Source organism: Pongo pygmaeus, chromosome 9 (genome assembly GCF_028885625.2).
Source record: "Pongo pygmaeus isolate AG05252 chromosome 9, NHGRI_mPonPyg2-v2.0_pri, whole genome shotgun sequence".
In the NCBI taxonomy this organism is placed as follows: domain Eukaryota; kingdom Metazoa; phylum Chordata; class Mammalia; order Primates; family Hominidae; genus Pongo; species Pongo pygmaeus.
The window spans coordinates 73,345,316-73,363,078 of record NC_072382.2 but is presented as its reverse complement, the minus strand read 5'-3'; the positions used below and the strand labels follow the sequence as shown (position 1 = coordinate 73,363,078).

At 46.1% G+C, this 17,763-nt stretch overlaps 1 protein-coding gene across 3 annotated transcripts in view; it reads left to right on the top strand.

Annotated features, from left to right (window-relative positions):
• The window catches only part of CLPB (ClpB family mitochondrial disaggregase), a 143,259-nt gene that overhangs the window by 2,823 nt on the left and 122,673 nt on the right, over window positions 1-17,763 (top strand). For all 3 annotated transcript variants that reach the window (XM_054440799.2, XM_054440797.2, XM_054440801.2), the window contains exon 2: window positions 1,470-1,521. In XM_054440799.2, the coding sequence (XP_054296774.1) occupies window positions 1,470-1,521 (52 nt within the window). The remainder of the gene's footprint in view (window positions 1-1,469; window positions 1,522-17,763) is intronic.

Genomic DNA, 17,763 nt, shown 5'->3' with positions numbered 1-17,763 from the left:
ACTTAAGAGTGTTGACCCTCAGTGCAGTGTGGTAGAAACTGAACCCTTTTAGAAGCCAGGAGGCCCTGGTTCTTAGCTCATTCCTCACTCTGTAACCTTGTAGAAGCCACATTTTTTTCTGCAGAGTGAAGAGAGAGTAGATACAGCCATCTCTAAGGAAGGCTTGATCCCCTCCCAGCTGGTGGCTGTCTGAGCCATGCTTGGGTATGTGCTTTAGGTACATCTGGTAAGGTAAGTAGAAAGGACCTGTCCCTGGAATTGAGGCCAGGAGGCATCAATGTCTGAACCACAGGACTGGCTTTCATATGCATGATAAGGTGTATTGTACAGATAAGGAAACTAAGGCTCAGGAGGTTAGATAAGTGGGTTAGGTTATACAGCAAATAAGCGACAGAGTTGGGCTAGACCCCAGGTCTGACTGTCTCCAGATCCTGCTCTTTCACTCTACTCCAGTGCATTTGCTCATGGGTGAGTCTTTTGGCTGCACTGAGAGTTCCCTGAATCAGGGCTGGCTATGAATCCGTCCAGTGCCCAGCAGTGTAGCTCAGAACCAGGCTGGGCACAGAGGGTTCCATGTACCTGGTATTGAGCTATTTGAAAAGATTGTGCCTCTCCGGTTGTCTTTTCAGTTTTTCTGAGTCAGTCCAATTTTCTTTATGGCCACAAGGTGGTGGCAACAGCCTGCAGGCTGCCCAGACCAGGCCAGACTCACTTAGCTAGCGTTGCTTTTCTCCTAGGCTTGGTGTCTCCTCTGCTTTGGGTCTCCCTTCCCTGGGCTTAGCACTGGGGAGTTTGCAGACGTTTCAACTGTCATTTCATCTCCTTGACATTCTTGTGAAGCTGGCAGGGCAAGGAGTTTTGTCTGTGTTTTACTGTCAGGGAAGCTGTGGTTGAGAGAGAGAGGAGCTGTCATGGCCACGTGGTGAGTAGTGGGAGTGGAATGGAGCCAGATCTCAAAGACTCCTAGTTGAGACCTCTCCATCCTCAGAGAGGCCTACACCCTGCTTGCTCCTCTCATTCTACCTTTCCTTTTGGGTTTATGACTTTTGACATCAAGATTCAGAACTGGGTTGAAGAACTAGAGTTGAGGGAGAAAGTGGACAAGGTCAGGGAATGGTTAGTAATAACTCTTATAGGAACATAAAGCATATGCAGAGCTTCATAGATTATGAAGAGCACATTATTTACCATAGGCAAGACATGGTGCTAGCAGTTGACCTGCATTCCCTGTATGATGAGAGGAGTGAAGAGTTTGGGCTCTGTAGTGAAGAAACGGTGTGGAAGTCAGGTTGTTAACGGTGGACACCATGTGGGGAGGGAATGATTCGTGTCTCATATATTGTGACATCAGTTTGCTTGTTAAAGTCCATGTTTCTAAAGTACTGCCACTGTCTTAGTGGGCCCTCCATGCAGTCCTGAGATGGGTATGTCCTGGCCGTGGATCTGACCGGTGCCCCCTTTCTCTTCAGATGCAGCCCTGTTGGAAGCTGCCCGTGCCAACAATACACAAGAAGTCAGCAGGTGAGTTGAACCCCAGGCCTTGCTCTCCCCGACAGGAGAGGCTGAGCAGGGCGAGCCTCTTCTCGTGTGATGACTTTGCTTTTGAGGAAATCGTTACCCTAAGCTGGGAACTGTCCCCTGTGACATCTCTGTAGTCACAGAGTCACCTGGGCACCCTTTACCCAGATCACCCCTTGGATATTTTCGGTAGGGAGTCAGCTCCCAAACATCCCTGGATCCTTCAGCTATTTTGTTCTTCACTGGGTTGGTTTGGACTCCCCTCAGCCCCCATATCCTTTGGGTTCTTCTCTGAATCTTCTGATTTGTGCTCATTTCTTTGGGAATGGCCATGTATTACTGCTTGCTGCCTGGACAGGTTGCAGGTGGGCATCTATAGAAAGGCTTGGGGATTTGGGACAGAGCTGGAAGAGACCATCTGCCAGAAGGTCTGGGGCTAGAAATACCTGCCTGCAGGGCCAGGGGCCCATACCTGGCTTTGCCCGGGGACAGACTGCATTTCTGTAGCTTCACTGGCTCAGCTAGTCTCCAGTGACCACTGGCAGGTTGAATTTGAGGCTTATTATTCGGTAAGGGCAAGATTCAACTCGGCTCAGCCCAGTGCCAGGTATAGGGCAGAGTCTGTGTCCAAGATGGATGCTCAGACTGGGGCCAGCATGGGGCATCAGTTACAGGGCTGTTGATTAAGGGCAGAGGTCTTATTTTTGTTGAAACTATGCCCCCCACTGGGCCTAACCTTGGCCTCTCTTGGCCATTTATATAGAGCTAGGTGGCCATAGGACACCCCCCTTCCTTTCCATCATGTCTGCATGTTAGACAGGAAGTCAAGTGTTGGGGTGGCTATTTCCACACCCAGTGCCACAGGCCCTTGGTGTTCTTCCCCACCTTAGCTTCCTGAACATACAAGAAAGTGTTGAAAAGCAGCCGACCCCACCAAGACTTACTGCTTTGATTCCCTTTCATTTTATCTGCAGCATTATTATTGATTCTCAAGGGTGCTTTTGAGTATTAATGTTCAAGCCTTAGTTTTTAATAAACCACTTTTGGAAGTAGGGGCTGGGAGTTGTTTTGTAGCCAAATAAATATGATGGAGCAATAGTTTAATAAACATGCGATGATGCATCTTAAAAACCAAGCACAGATGTCATCCTGTTGTTATAAGAGCCATTCATAACTGCAGGCTGTGTGTGGCATCTTCATTCCTCCAGAAACAGATGTGCTTTGCTTCATTCTGCTGCAGTACAGGGAGTACGGGTATGGAAACTGACCCTTGCTGACCCTGGAATCACCTGTTGGCTACTGCCAAGGGCTGCCGGGCTGCGGCTTTCCCCTTTTGGCAGGGCATTTGCAGAGCAGCAATGTTGGGAATCCACTCTTCCATCCCCCAGGGGATGCCACTACCATATTCCATTGAGCTGCCAGGCATTGATTATTTAGTTCTTTCAAATACATGTTTTTCTAATAGCAATTAAACACCCATCCCAAAAATACAGAAAGTAATTGAACTTAACAGTGTATGTGTGATTCAGACAATTTTTCTGAACGTTCATTCTGTGGGGGCTTTTCATGTGTGTCCCCAGGCTCTAGCCTGCTTTTCTCCTGCCTCCTCTTGTCCCACCTCACTTGGTCAGGATGACCCTGTCAGAATCTCCCTTCACTCCATGTGAGGACATCAGAGATGAGCAAGGCACAGACCTGCCCTCAGCCCCCATCTCATACAAGACCACAGAGCCAGGAGCAAGCTAAGCAAAGGCGGGAAGCAGATGCTGGCTGGCTGCTGGGCCTGCGGAGTATGTTGATGCTCCTGAGGTGGGATTTGTACAGGGTGTCAGGAAAGAGGGAAGGTTGTCTGAGAGAAGCTGGAATGTGCAAGGCCTGCCATACCCAGGGTGAGGAGTTTTGAACTCTTACTCTATACACAGTGGGGAGACGTGGGAAGTTTTTGAGCAGGGGAATGACCCAGTTAAGGCTGACTTGCAGAGGAGTGAAGGATGGACTGCATTGGGAAAAGGCTGAGGGCCGATCTGTTAAGAGGCTGTTTCTGTTTCAGTAAAGACAGATTCAAGATGATTAGGGCCTGAATGAGGACATCCTTCCCTCCCCCTCACCCAAAGCAGCTCTTGATTATGAAAGAGTGGGCCTCTGCTGGGCACTGCAGATGGGGGATGGGGATGGTGACCCAGGCCCTGGTCTCAAGGAAACAGACATGTAACCCACCAGTTATAGTTCTTCCTGCGAACAGAGCCAGGTCTGGGGGCAGTGGGGGTAAAGGGAGCCTGACCATCCTTGCTAGAAGGAAACTTTCTGGAATTCCTACAGTAGGTCCTTATTCAGCCTTTCTGTACCCTAGACTCTGTACAGGTGGTTCATGCTGCTCTTTATTTCTTCTTCAATGTCCTGAGCTCTTAGCTCTGCCCAACAGACCTGCCTATAGCAGGACAGAATCCCATACTCATTTTTTTTTTGAATTTACACATACAGTCATGCCTTGCTTAACAATAGGGACACATTCTGAGTAGTGCAATTTCATCACTGTGTGAACATCATAGAGTATACTTATCCAAACCTAAATGGTATAGCCTACCACACACCTAATCTATATGGTATAGCCTGTTGCTCCTAGGCTAGGAATCTGTATAGCACGTTATTGTCTTGAATACTGTAGACAGTTGTAACATAATGGTAAGTATTTATGTATCTAGACATATCTAAATACAGAAAAGGTCATTTGTTGCACTATGATGTTGAGACAGTTACAACGTCACAAGAGGATAGGAGTTTTTCAGCTTCATTATAATCTTATAGGACCACCTCATACATGCAGTCTATTGTTAACAAACACATCATTGTGTAGCGCATGACTGTAGGTTACACATGGTTGGGTCACTGTGTATATGATTGATATGGTCAATAATATCAGTATTTAGAGCAAAACTCAGACCTCGTAAATAATGTTGTCCTTTACCCTTCTTCCCCACTTGACCTCTCTGGGGCTCTGTACTGTGCCTGTCTCTAGTTGACCTCCCCTGGCTCCTGTCCTTAGCCCCAGGGTCTTGGGAAAGTTCTGGATAGTGAAGGGCAGCAGCCTAAGGCTCTTCTGCGCCTGGGGGGAGGTACTCGATCCTCCTCTTTAAGGACACCCTGGAATCTTCAGTCCGTGGGCCCTGGATGCGGGTCCTCCACAGACGGCCCTCTGCCATCTGTATTCATTATCCTCTGCTTACACCTTTCAAAGCTCTAGTGCTGCTTTCCTTACAGAGCCTTCTTGGATTCCTCCCAGCTGGGTGTGATCTCATCTTCCTTTGCTTCTTCCCCCCACTCTCATCCTATACCTGCCTTCTGTTCTGGGAGGGTATGAGGGTCATCTAGAAAGGACCATGGCAGCTTGTCACAGGAGGGAGCTCCTTTTGTGGAAGAGAAGCTGGAGGTCAGGTTGGAGAATTAGAGCTGAATGCCACTTGCCACACTGTTCTTTATATGAAGAAGTCTTTGGGCTATATTTCATCTGAAACTGCTGGATTGTGCACCTCCTGAAGGGCAGGGACAAGGTTGCGTTCTCTACCGTCTTTTACCTTGTTCCACAGCACAGTGGCACTTATTTGTTTTTTGTGACTCTTTCTTTGCTTTTTATTGACTTTTCAGTGTACCTGAAGTAAGCCGTCCAGAGTCTTACTTTCACACTCCCCTTGGCTATATCAGAGGGAGGCCAGGTCTCTTCTCTTTCCTCCCTCCCTCCCTCCCTTCCTGTGTGACATCCATTTCCTCCCTTCTCCCCTGAGGCACTTAAGTTCATCCATCTGTGGTTCCTCAGAAGTGGAAGCCTGGCCTCCTACCTGTCAGCAGTGTGAGCAGGTGGTCCTGCTCCTGGGCTTACCCCAAACTTGAGCCTGAGGAACTGCTCACCCGAAACCTAGGGCACAAGGCAGACTAGAGGCACATCTGTCCAGGCTCAGGCCGAGCCACGTGAGAAATTGTCAGGACTGGGACTGGGAAAAGTGAGGCCTCCTGTTCTCCCAGCAGAGATCACATTTCCTTCAGCACAAAGTGGGTGAAAGACAACACTCCTATCCATCTCCCTTCTCCCAGCAGGGGGCTAGGCCTCTGCTGAGTGCTTACCTCAGTTGCTCATCAGCCCAAGCAATCTCTAATAAAGGAAGCCTGGCAAGATCAGTCTTGGGCCTCAGACTGCCTGCCTTTTTTCTCTAGGATTTATTTGTTCATTTGACAAACAGCATCTGCCATATCCTGAGTCCTCTGCTTGGCACAGGGAACACTTGAGCAGTCATGGTTCCTGCCCATGATGACAGAGTCAGGGGTAAACTGTGGCAATAGGGTGGTCAATGCTGTGAGACAGGAAACTACAGGGGCTGCAGGAGACCAGAGGACAAACAGCCTGGGGGATCTGAGAAAGACTTCCAGAGGAAATGGCACCTGATCATAGACTTAAAATGTCAGTTGAACTTTGTAAATAGAAGGGGAAGCCATTCCAGGCAAAAAGGGCAGCATATGTGGTAGCACGAGGCAAGGAGCAGCCTGGGGGGTATGTGGAGGGGAAGTCACTTGCTGTTGGGTGTTGCCGGATCACAGTCTGAGGCCAGGAGAGACTGGAGACAGGTAGTGACCTGGTCGTGGAGAGCATTGATTGACTCTCTGTTTGTCCTTCAGTTGCCCATCTGTCCAGCCTGTGCTTTGTGCCTAGCCCTGAGCTGAATTTGTGGCAACAAAATGAGGAAGGAGAAACAGTCCTTGCCCTGGAGGAGCTCGTGTGCCCTCTGGTGAGGAAGAAGGACATGAGTGAAACATTGAGAGCCAGTGAAACAAGGGACAAATTACCTACCTTCCAACTAACATGAAGATGATAATACCTAACCCCACAGAGTGGCAGAGTCATTATTACTAATAACAAAATGATTAATTCATTCAGCCAATACTTATGAGTGCATATTCAGAACCAGGCATTGGGCTGAATGTGGCAGATAACAGTAACGAACAAGACTGGCACAGTCCCTGCCCTCTTGGCACAGTCTAACTAGGAGTCAGATGACTAATTATGCAACTGTAATTATGTACTTCAAAAGTGAAGTACAATTTGTCTTCTCAACAAATGGTGCTGGGACAACCGGATATCAACATGCAAAAGAACACAGTTGGACCCTTACCTAATGCCATACATGAAAATGAACTCAAAGTGGTCCATGGACTTAAATGTAAGAGTAAAACTATAAAATTCTTAGAAGAAAACATAGGAGTAAATCTTTGTACCTTGGGTTAGGCAAAGCTTTCTTAGATATGGTTCCAAAACACAAGCAATAAAAGAAAAAAAATTGGACTTCATCAAAATTAAAAACTTTCATGCTTCGAAGGACACTATCAAGAAAGTGAAAAGACTCTCACAGAATGGGAGAATATATTGCAAATCATATATCTGATAAGGGACTTACATCCAGAATACATAAAGAACTCTTACAACTTAACAATAAAAAGGTAATTTAAAAATGGGCTGGCCATGGTTGGGAGCCTGAGAGGCAGGAGGATCACTTGAGGCCAGGAATTTGAGACCAGCCTGGACGATGTAGCAAGACTCTGCCTCAAAAAAAAGAAAAAAAAAATTAGCTGGATGTGGTGGCATGTGCTTGTAGTCCTAGCTACTTGGGAGGCCGAGGCAGGAGCATCATTTGAGCCTAGGAGTTGGAGGTTGTAGTGAACCGTGATTGCACCACTCCCCTCCAGCCTGTGCAACAGAGTGAGACCCTGTCTCTTTAAAAAAAAAAAAAAAAGGACAAAGGATTTGAATAGACATGTCTTCAAAGAAAATATACAAATGACCAGTAAGCACTTGAAAAGATGCTCAACCCTTGTTAGGAAATTCACATCAAAACCTGATACTTTACACCCATTAGGATGGCTACAATAAAAAAGACTAATAAGAGTAAGTTAAGTGTTGGTGAGGATGTGGAGACATTGGAACCCTCATACATTCTTGGTGGGCATGTGAAATGGTGTAGCCGCTTTGGAAAACAGTTTGATAGTTCCTCAAAATGTTAAACAGGAGTTACCTTAAGACCCAGCAAGTCCACTATAGGTATATGCCCCAGAGAAAGGAAAACATGAACACTAGTGTACGTGAGTGTTCACAGCAGCATTATTCATATTAGCCAAAAAGTGGAAATGTGGACCTAAAGGAAAAAACTAAAGCAAAATTAGTAGAAAGAGTTTATTGGGGCTAAGTTTGGGGACTGCAACCCAGGAGTCTAGGTTCAAGTTGCCATAAATATATGCTCCAGATTAGCAACAGTTGCAAGTGTGTTTTTAAAGGGAAAAACAAGAGACACTTTTTTTTGTTTGTTTTTGAGACAGAATCTCAGTCCTTCACCCAAGCTGGAGTGCAGTGGCACAATCTCAGCTCACTGCAACCTGCGCCTCCTGAGTTCAAGTGATTTTCATACGTCAGCCTCCCGAGTAGCTGGAATTAGAGGCGCACGCCACCACACCTGGCTAAGTTTTGTATTTTTTTTTTTTTTTGAGACGGAGTCTCGCTCTGTCCCCCAGGTTGGAGTGCAGTGACGCGATCTCGGCTCACTGCAAACTCCGCCTCCCGGGTTCACTCTCCTGCCTCAGCCTCCCGAGTAGCTGGGACCACAGGTGCCCGCCAACGCGCCCGGCTAATTTTTTGTATTTTTAGTAGAGACGGTGTTTCACCATGTTAGCCAGGATGGTCTGACCTCGTGATCTGCCTGCCTCGCCTCCCAAAGTGCTGGGATTACAGGCATGAGCCACCGCGCCCGGCGTATTTTTGTTTTTTTTTTAAGTAGAGGTGGGGTTTCACCATGTTGGCCAGACTGATCTCAAACTCCTGACCTCAAGTGATCTGCCCACCTCGGCCTCCCAAATTGTGCTGGGATTACAGGCCTGAGCCACCATGCAGAAGAGGCACTTTCTAAGTTGTTTACCAAGAATTTACATTAAAATAACATAAGCTATTGTTTGGCTATACATTGTTCTTTGTATCACATATTCCAGGAACTACAGGAAAATAATGGGTGAGGCAGCTAGTTAGGAAACTACAGGGTAGAAAAGAAAGAAAAAAATGGCTTTAAACAATTGCCCCCAGGCATGGGGCAAGGGTGTGGGGTTGTGGCTGAGGGCCTATACTCAGGTCTCTCTGGGCCTGATACATTTTACATAAAAATATGATAGAACAACAGTACATCAGAATATTATTCATCAATTCAAAGGAAGTACTGATAAGTGCTACAACATAGATGAACCCTGAAAATATGCTAAGTGAAACAAGCTAGTCACCGAAGGCCACTGTGTTTGTCTGTTTGGGCTGCTATAACAGAATACCACAGATTGAGTGGTTTATAAACAGCATAAATGTATTGCTCTCAGTTCTAGAGATCAAAGTCCTAGATCAAAGCCTCTGGTAAATAAGATTGAAGTGAACTCTTAAGGATGAAGAGAAAGGCGGAAGACAGTTCAGTTAGAGGGAACAGCAGGTGGAAGGTCCTGAGTCAAAGATGTGGAGAAATTGAGGAATTGAGAGAAGGCCAATAAGGCTGGACCCTAGAAAGCAAGGGGGAGAATGGTGTCAAATGAGGTTGGAGAGTTAAGCAGGGACCATACCACACTGGGTCTGTAGGCCATATTAACAGTTTTTATTTTTGTCCTAAGAGCATGGGCAACCATTGAGGAATTTTCAGCCGGTATGTGTATGTGTGAGAAAGAGAGACTAACAGGTACACATTGTGACATGATATAGATCTGCAGTTTTAAAAGATCATTCTGGTTGTTTGGTAGAGAACAGATTGGTAGAGATCTATGGTGGATGCTGGAAGACTGGTTGAAAAGCAGCTGGAGTAGTCCAGATGAGAGAAGATGTGACGTGGACTAAGATGGCAGCAGCAGAGGTGGAGGAAGTAAGCTGCAATAGGACTTGGTGATGGTTAGGACAATGCCTGGTACAGTGCCTGCCATATAGTAAGTGTTCAATAAATGAATGAATATAATTGGATATGTATGGTTGATTAGGGAGTAAAGGGTCTTAATGAATTTCAGTTTTCTGGCTTGATCATCTGTGTAGATGCTCTTGCCATTCACCAAGATGTGGATCCCTGAGAAACACTGGGTTTGGGGGAAAAGATTATGAATTCAGTTTTAAACATGCTGAATTTAACATGCCAATGGAAATGTCAGTTAGGCAGTAGAACCTCTGGGTCTTTCTGACTTCCCACTATACATGCCATATTGCCTCTTAAATTATCATTTAGGAGATTCTTTTGGTGTCCTGTTTTGATTTCTGGTTTTATGGCTTTAGAAAATAAAGAACTTCATACTAGCCCAAACTGGTTTACTAGATGGCTTTGGGGAAAAAAATCTGATTTCGTTTACAGTTCAGGAAAAAAGAAAGGGTTGGGCTTTGTTGAGGGGTAAACATATTTATTCTAGCTTTGCATTGATGGCTTGGTTTGGTTCTTGTCCCTGGATGCCCCAGCTTGGGGCTTGAGGCACTTGCTGTCCATGTGCCAGGATTGAGGTGTCCAGAATGTACTTAGCTACAGCATAGGTAAATGTCCTGCACATTGATCCAGGGATTTTATCTAATTAACAAAACCCTGGCTGGTAAATACATTTGGCTGTCTCGGGGCCTCAGAGAGGCTGTCTGTTTATTGATTGTTGTATCATTTTGGCTGGATGGGAAGATATTAATGATGGCATCAGAGCAACCAAAACATCCAGCTCTCTTAATCAGGAAGTATGTAAATATCCTTGTGGCTTGCAGTGGATTGAAACAAAAGCTTTATCCTAGACCAAAGGTCAAGGCCTCAAGGGCATCACTCCTATAATTTGATACTTATAGTGAGAGCTTCTGAAGATCGTCACACAGTTTTTTGAATGCTAGGGTGTACACAGGTTTTTTGAATGCCTTTCCAGAATGTTGGAAAGGCAGCATAATGTTACAGAAAGAATACAAGAGTTTTAGAATTAAAAGACCTCATTTTACTTTTGTCATAGTTACTAACAAGCTATGTGACCATTAATAAGTCACTGACCTTCCGTAAGTCTTAGCTTCCAAGTCTTGTTCATGGAGTCCCCACTGAGAACTTTTAAATACAGTTCCCCAGTTTTTTTTTTTTTTGAGACAGAGTCTTGCTCTGTCACCCAGGCTGGAGTGCAGTGGCACAATCTCGGCTCACTGCAAGCTCCGCCTCTCGGGTTCATGCCATTCTCCTGCCTCAGCCTCCCAAGTTGCTGGACTACAGGCACCCGCCACCACACCCAGCCAATTTTTTGTATTTTTAGTAGAGGTGGGGTTTCACCATGTTAGCCAAGATGGTCTCGGTCTCCTGGCCTCGTGATCCGCCTGCCTTGGCCTCCCAAAGTGCTGGGATTACAGGTGTGAGCCACCGCGCCTGGCCAGTTTCCTAGTGTTCAGAGAAAGCTGAGTCCTTCTGGAAGGGTCCACATCATACACTGAAACCCTAGGCTTGCTCAAGTAGACCTTGTACCTCTCAAGCAGTTCTACAGAGTGGCCTAGGGCCTGGCTTCTTTTCTGGGGTATGTGGCTTGCTGAGGCTCTGATTGCTTGTTCCCTGGTGATGGAAGGCAATTGGGAAAGATTGGATTAGCAGCTTCTCTATAACTTCATGGGGAGGTGAGTTGTGGGAGCAGCTGGTCAACTGCCCAGAAGCCCTGCAGAGGCAGGCAGTTGGCCATGAGCAGAGAATAGTCAGGGCCTAACGCAGTGGGCCTGGAGGGAGAGGTCATGTCACTGAAAAGGGGCACAGCCAGCCCTGTGTGGCCTTGGGCTAGTCTCTCAGTTTCCTTGGGGGCCTCCACTGTAAAATAATCTTTGATGATACTTGTCTGATCACTCTCCCAGGATCTTGTGAGCATTCCAGGCAGGTGATTCCTTGTCTGGAAAATTCCTCATCCTTCGGTCATCACTGTCACATTTTCCAGAAAGCCTTCCCTGATCCCCCAGTGATATGGCTCTGATGAGTGGAGGGACACCAGGGCTCCTGTCTCATATCGAATTAGATAAGATGACACGGAAACACATGGATTGGTTTTAAGGAGCAGAGAGTTTAATAGGGAAGGAGGGGCAAGAAGGAAGGGAGAAGGAAGAAGCTCCCCTGTACAGAGACAGAGGGAGAGGGCCCCAAAGCCAAGAGAGGGAACCCCACCTGCCATGGATACCAGCCAGGTATATACAGAGGCTGGAGGAGGCGGTATCTGATTTGCATAGGACTCAAGGAATTGGTTTGACTAGGCATGTCATTCATGTACCCCACAAAAAAGCTGGTCCTCCCACCCTAGCATTTTAATATGCAAATGCAGGGCACCATGTCCTGAATAGCTGGGATTACAGGCATGCGCCACCACGCCTGGCTAATTTTGTATTTTTAGTACAGACGGGGTTTGTCCATGTTGGCCAGGCTGGTCCCGAACTCCCGACCTCTGGTGATCCGCCCGCCTTGGCCTCCCAAAGTGCTGGGATTACAGGCGTGAGCCACTGCGCTCCGCCCTCTGCCGGGTGGACCCAGTTTTTTTAATGGCCTTCATTTGCATATCAAAGGTTGCCAACTGGCTCTAAGAACGGGGCTTTACCAGAAACTTTTCTGGAGATGCTTTAAAAAATGAAAACTTCCCAAGGACCTCTTTTCCTCTCTTATCTGCCTGAAATAATTTCTTAATAACTCCTACAACACCAGTATGGATTCCCATAGCACCCTGTACTATATAAGTCCTATATAAGTGAGAGCACTTACCACCTTCTGTTGGGATGGGTTATCTGTTTCCTTCTCTCCCTCACAACACTGTGAGTTTTGGAGGGCAGCAGACCATTGCTGTGTTGTTCATCACTGTGCATGTAAATAGTTACCAAATACTCACTGAATATTATTGAAAGTTTTTTTTTTTTTTCCCTGAGACGGAGTCTTGCTCTGTTGCCCAGGCTGGAGTGCAGTGGCACAATCTCGGCTCACTGCAACCTCTGCCTCCTGGATTCAAGCCATTCTTCTGCCTCAGCCTCCCGAGTAGCTGGGATTACAGGCAACCGCTACTGCGCCCAGCTAATTTTTGTATTTTTAGTAGAGACGGAGTTTCACCATGTTGGCTGGTCTCGAACTCCTGACCTCTTGATCCGCCCACCTCAGCCTCCTAAAGTGCTGGGATTACAGGCGTGAGCCACCATGCCCAGCCATTGAAAGCGTTTTGTGTTTTTGTTTGTTTGTTTATTTGAGACAAGATCTCGTCATGTTGCACAGGCTGGTCTTGAACTCCTGGGCTCAAGCAGTCCTCCTGCCTTGGCCTCCCAAAGTGCTGGGATTACAGGTGTGAGCCACCAGGCCTGGCTAAGAGTGTTTTGTAAATGATAAAAATTAAGCAAACTGTGTAGCTATTACAGTCATAATAAACCTGTAGACAGAAGACAAACAAAAATGAAGTCGTTCAATCATTTATTCATTAAACAAATAGTGCCTACTATGTGTGGCACTGTGCCTGGTAGATCAGTACTCAGACATGTACAGGACTTGCCTCATGGAGCTCAAAGACTTGTCAGACATGAATCCTACAAATGCGAAATGACAACTAGTACAAATGCCGCAAAGGAAGGACACAGAGAATCAGGAGAGCCTGTGACAGCCAGATTTCCCCTGGTCAGAGGAAGCTTGAGCTTGGAAGTGAAGGATAAGGAAGAGTTTATCTAGGTGGAAAAGGTTGGGAAGAGCTCTCTAGCACAAGGAACTTTTATTTACAAGAATCCTGCGGGAGGAGGAAGCAAGGCCAGTGTGAAGAACTGAAAAAGGCCAATGGTACTCCAACTAGAGGAAGGTGCCAGGACCTTCCTAGAACAAGCAGACCCTACAGGGCATCATAGGCCACATGAAGAAGCTTTGTCTTTATTTTTACGGCAATGGCAGCTGAGATGGGTTGAGAGGGGATCGATATGATCAGCAGCCATTCTGATGGCTGAGGAACATGAGGAACTAATATGAGTGCCTTCCTGCTTGTATGTGCCAGGCATCATCTTGGGCATGGTCCTGCCCCTTGAGGCAGTGTAGGCCACAAAGCTGTAATCACTCAGGGCCTAACAGCAGGGGCAATTGTCAGGCTCTGCCTCCCTACCGTCATTTCTGTGGCCCAAGTGCTGTCTCTCCTCTAAAATCCCAGCTTAATCAAAATCAGAACGCAATTCATGTCAGCACCGCCAGAACCAATTGGAATTTTTCTCCCAAGGAATTTTCCTGGAAACTGAGGAACAGAGATAAATCCAAGGATATTGAAAACAATCAAGCCAGTATGTTACTGGGCTTCTAATATTCACTTAAGCTGCTTGCCTTGTAGTTCCTGTTCTGTCTCTGCCTTTTTGAAAAGACCTCAGAAAATTTCACTTTCTGAACTTTGAGGCTCTACTATGTCCTGCCTCCTTTGTGTTCCTCCCTTCTGAGCAAGAGCCCTAGGCCCAAAGTCCTTCTAAGGCAATCAATCATCCTCTCCTTGTGATTCTGTCAATGGATGCAGATACAAGTGGATTTCTTTTCTTTTCTTTTTTTTTTTTTGGAGATGGAGTCTCACTCTGTCACCCAGTGTGGCGTGTAGTGGTACGATCTCAGCTCACTGCAACCTCTGACTCCTGGGTTCAAGCGATTCTCCTGGCTCAGCCTCCAGAGTAGCTAGGATTACAGGCGTGTGCGACCACAGCCGGCTAATTTTTGTATTTTTAGTAGAGACGGGGTTTCGCCATGTTGGCCAGGCTGGTCTTGAACTCCTGTCCTCAGGTGATCCGCCCACCTCAGCCTCCCAAAGTGCTGAGATTACAGGCATAAGCCACTGCACCTGGCCTTCAAGTGGATTTCTTATCATTAGCAGGAAGCAGTGGTGAGGACTTTGGAGTCTGACAAAACAAGGCTTGAATCCCAGCTGTGACCATTGGTTAGTTTTGTGACCTTGGAAAAGTTGTCTAACCTCTTTAACCTTAGATTCTTCATCTGCAAAGTAGGGATGATAATTGACCTGCCTCACACCATTGCTGTGTCATGTTTACTGATTCATCTCTTTGCTTTTCTCTCCAGTTGCTTCTTATGTATTTCTCCTGACCTAGGCTGTGAGCCCTGTCACAGCAAGGTGTATGGCACCTCCTTCTTCTGCCTTCACCATAGTAAGTCACACGAGGCTGGCTGGCACTCAGAAGACACACTGTACAGATGGAGTCTGGCCCGTTGATTGATTGGTTGATAGAAACCTTGTTTATTCTCCAAAGGCTAACCAGCAGGAGAGCACAGCCCTAGGCAGCAGCTGGGCAGGCTGACTGGTCTCCAGGATCTTCCATTCATGTGGATGGAAGGCTCAGGAAGGCTGCATAAGAATCCTCTTTGAGGCTGGGCTGAGGCTTCCATCTCAATGCCCTTTTGTTTGAAGGGATAGCACCCAGGCCTCCTGTGAAGCCTGTGTGTTTGACCAGCCTTTGCAGATGGACAGTGTACTGGGGCGGGATGTAAAGCACAAACAATTGAGGGAGGCCCCTGGAATTCCCAGGGGCTCAAGAGTCCAGCAGGGGTGGGGAGGGGCAGGATCCTTCCCAGGGCACATCAGGGGCTCAGTCACAACCCCTAGATGGGTCAGAGAGGATCTCAGGCACTTTTGTCTCCAGCCTCATTTCCTTTCCAGTATTCAGGTCCCCACTTCAGCTTTTCTGATGGTCAACATCCAGCCCTCTTTGGGTGCCTCTAGGTATGAGGCATTCTCTGCCTCCTGAAGAATAGGCAGATTCTGATTGAATATACATTCATTCTTTTTTCTTTTGAGGTGTACTTCACATACCATAAAATTCAACCTTTAAAAATATACAATTTAATGGATTTTAGAACATTTATAAGATTGTGCAACCAGCACCACTAATTCCAGAATGTTTTATCACTCTCCCACCCCACCCCGGACCCTCAGAAAACTCTGGTTCCAATAGTAGTTACTCCCCATTCTCCTCTCCCCCTAGGTGTTGCAACCACTAATCTGCTTTCTATTTCTGGATTTGCCTGTTCTGAACATTTCATATAAATGGAATTATACAGTATGTGGCCTTTTGTGTCTGGCTTCTTTCACTGAGCTTAATGTTTTCAAGGTTCATCTGTGTTGTAGCATATATCAGTACTTTATTCCTTTTCGTGGCTGAATAATATTCCCTGTATGGATGTACTACATTTTATTGGATGTACATCCATACAGGATGTCATTTGTCAGTTGATGGACATTTGTGTTTCCACTTCTTAGTTATGAATAATGCTGCTATGAACATTCGTGTACAGATTTCTATGTGAATGTATGTTTTCATGTCTCTTCAGTGTATACCTAGGAGTAGAATTGCTGGGCCATAGAGTAACTGTACATTTAACATTTTGAGGAACTGCCCAACCATTTTCCAGGGTGGCTTCACCATTTTACATTCCCAAAAGCAATGTGTAAGTGTTCTACCTTTTCCACATCCTCACCAACAATTGTTGTCATCAGTGTTGTCATCACTTACAGCAAACCTAGTGTGTGTGGAGTGGTATCTCATTGTGGTTTTGATTTGCATTTCCCTAATGGCTAATGATGTGAGCATCTTTTTATGTGCTTATTGGCCATTTCTGTATCTTCTTTGGCATTTATTCATTCTTTTTTCTTTTTTTTTTTTGAGACGGAGTCTTGCTCTGTCATCCAGGCTGGAATGCAGTGGCACAATCTTGGCTCAATCCAACCTCTGCTTCCCGGGTTCAAGTGATTCTTCTGCCTCAGCCTCCCAAGTAGGTGGGATTACAGGCACGTGCCACCATGCCTGGCTACTTTTTGTATTTTTGATAGAGACGGGGTTTCACTATGTTGGCCAGGCTGGTCTCGAACTCCTGATCTCAGGTGATCTGCCTGCCTCAGCCTCCCAAAGTGCTGAGATTACAGGTGTGAGCCACCGCGCCCAGCCATTCTTTGGCATTTATTCATTCTTAAGGCCTGTTATGAGCAATTTCTTATTAGGCATTGAGGAGGAGAAAAATGTATCATGACGACTTCTGTCTTTCAAGGAACTTGCGGTCTGGTAAGAGAATTGTAATTAGTACAGGTGAAAAGTTAGGGCTTCACAGACAAGGTGGCCTTTAGTTTGGGTCTAGAGATAGGTAGTATTTGTATACAAGGAGCTTTGCCGAAAGACTTTCTGGGCAGTTGGAGTAATGTAAGTAAAGACAATTTGTAATTAGTAGTAGAAAACAGTTTTATCTTCTGATGAGCTCTGAAGTAATAGTGTGAAAGCACCTGGCATAGCACTTGGCACATGATGGGCTGTCATTATGTGTTAGCTCCCTTTGCAACTCCCCTCACTTGGTCCCAGCTCTGTCTTCTAGGACTACATGGCTTCCTTTTCCTGTTCCAGATTTTTAACTCTTAGGAGACAGAGCTCCAAGCTATATGAGCCTTGGTTCCCTAAACTGTGGTTTCAAGTCTCCTCTTCATCCTAGTCATTTTAAAATGAAACAGCCACAAAATTTCGGTGCCCTCTCTGAATTCCAGTGTGGCATGACCATTATTGTGAGGAGCAGGGCAACCATCCCCTTTGTTAAAGATTTTATACTTCTATTAATATGGCGTGACCTTGCATTGGCTTTCTTGGCAGCTGCATTACACTCCTAGGTTCTGTTAAGCTTGTAATCGGCCCAGCCTTCTGAGATCCATGACTTCTTATGTCCTGTAACCCTTTGATTGGATTTGTTTGCAGAGCTTGTTTTAACCTAAAGGTAAGGACACTTTAAGGCTTTGTATTTGCTTGTGAATTTGTAATATTTGAAATGTGAATATGTACTGTGTGAAAGTAGTGGTGGTGGTATGGAGACTACCAGAAAGAAGAAAGGATAGGCTTGGAACGTTCTCAGCATGAGACTAGAAGGAACTAGAACTTCCAAGAGAGAAGGTTCTAGGAAGCTTCAGGACTAAACAGAAACTATCTTCACCCCTCAAGTAAACTCCTTTCCACTTGAGGCTTTTCCTTATTTTCTGTCAGCTGATTGGTCCCATCAGACAACTATGGTGTGCTGACGCATGCTAAATCTGGGAAAGAAGAGAAGAATTGGGCATATGAGCCCTGGAAGGCAGTGTGGCTCCATAGAGCTTGGGCTCCATCCCCAGCTGCTACTTATTGGCCTTGTAATCTTTTTTTTTCTCTTTTTTGAGACGGAGTCTCACTCTGTTGCCAGGCTGGAGTGCAGTGGCGCGATC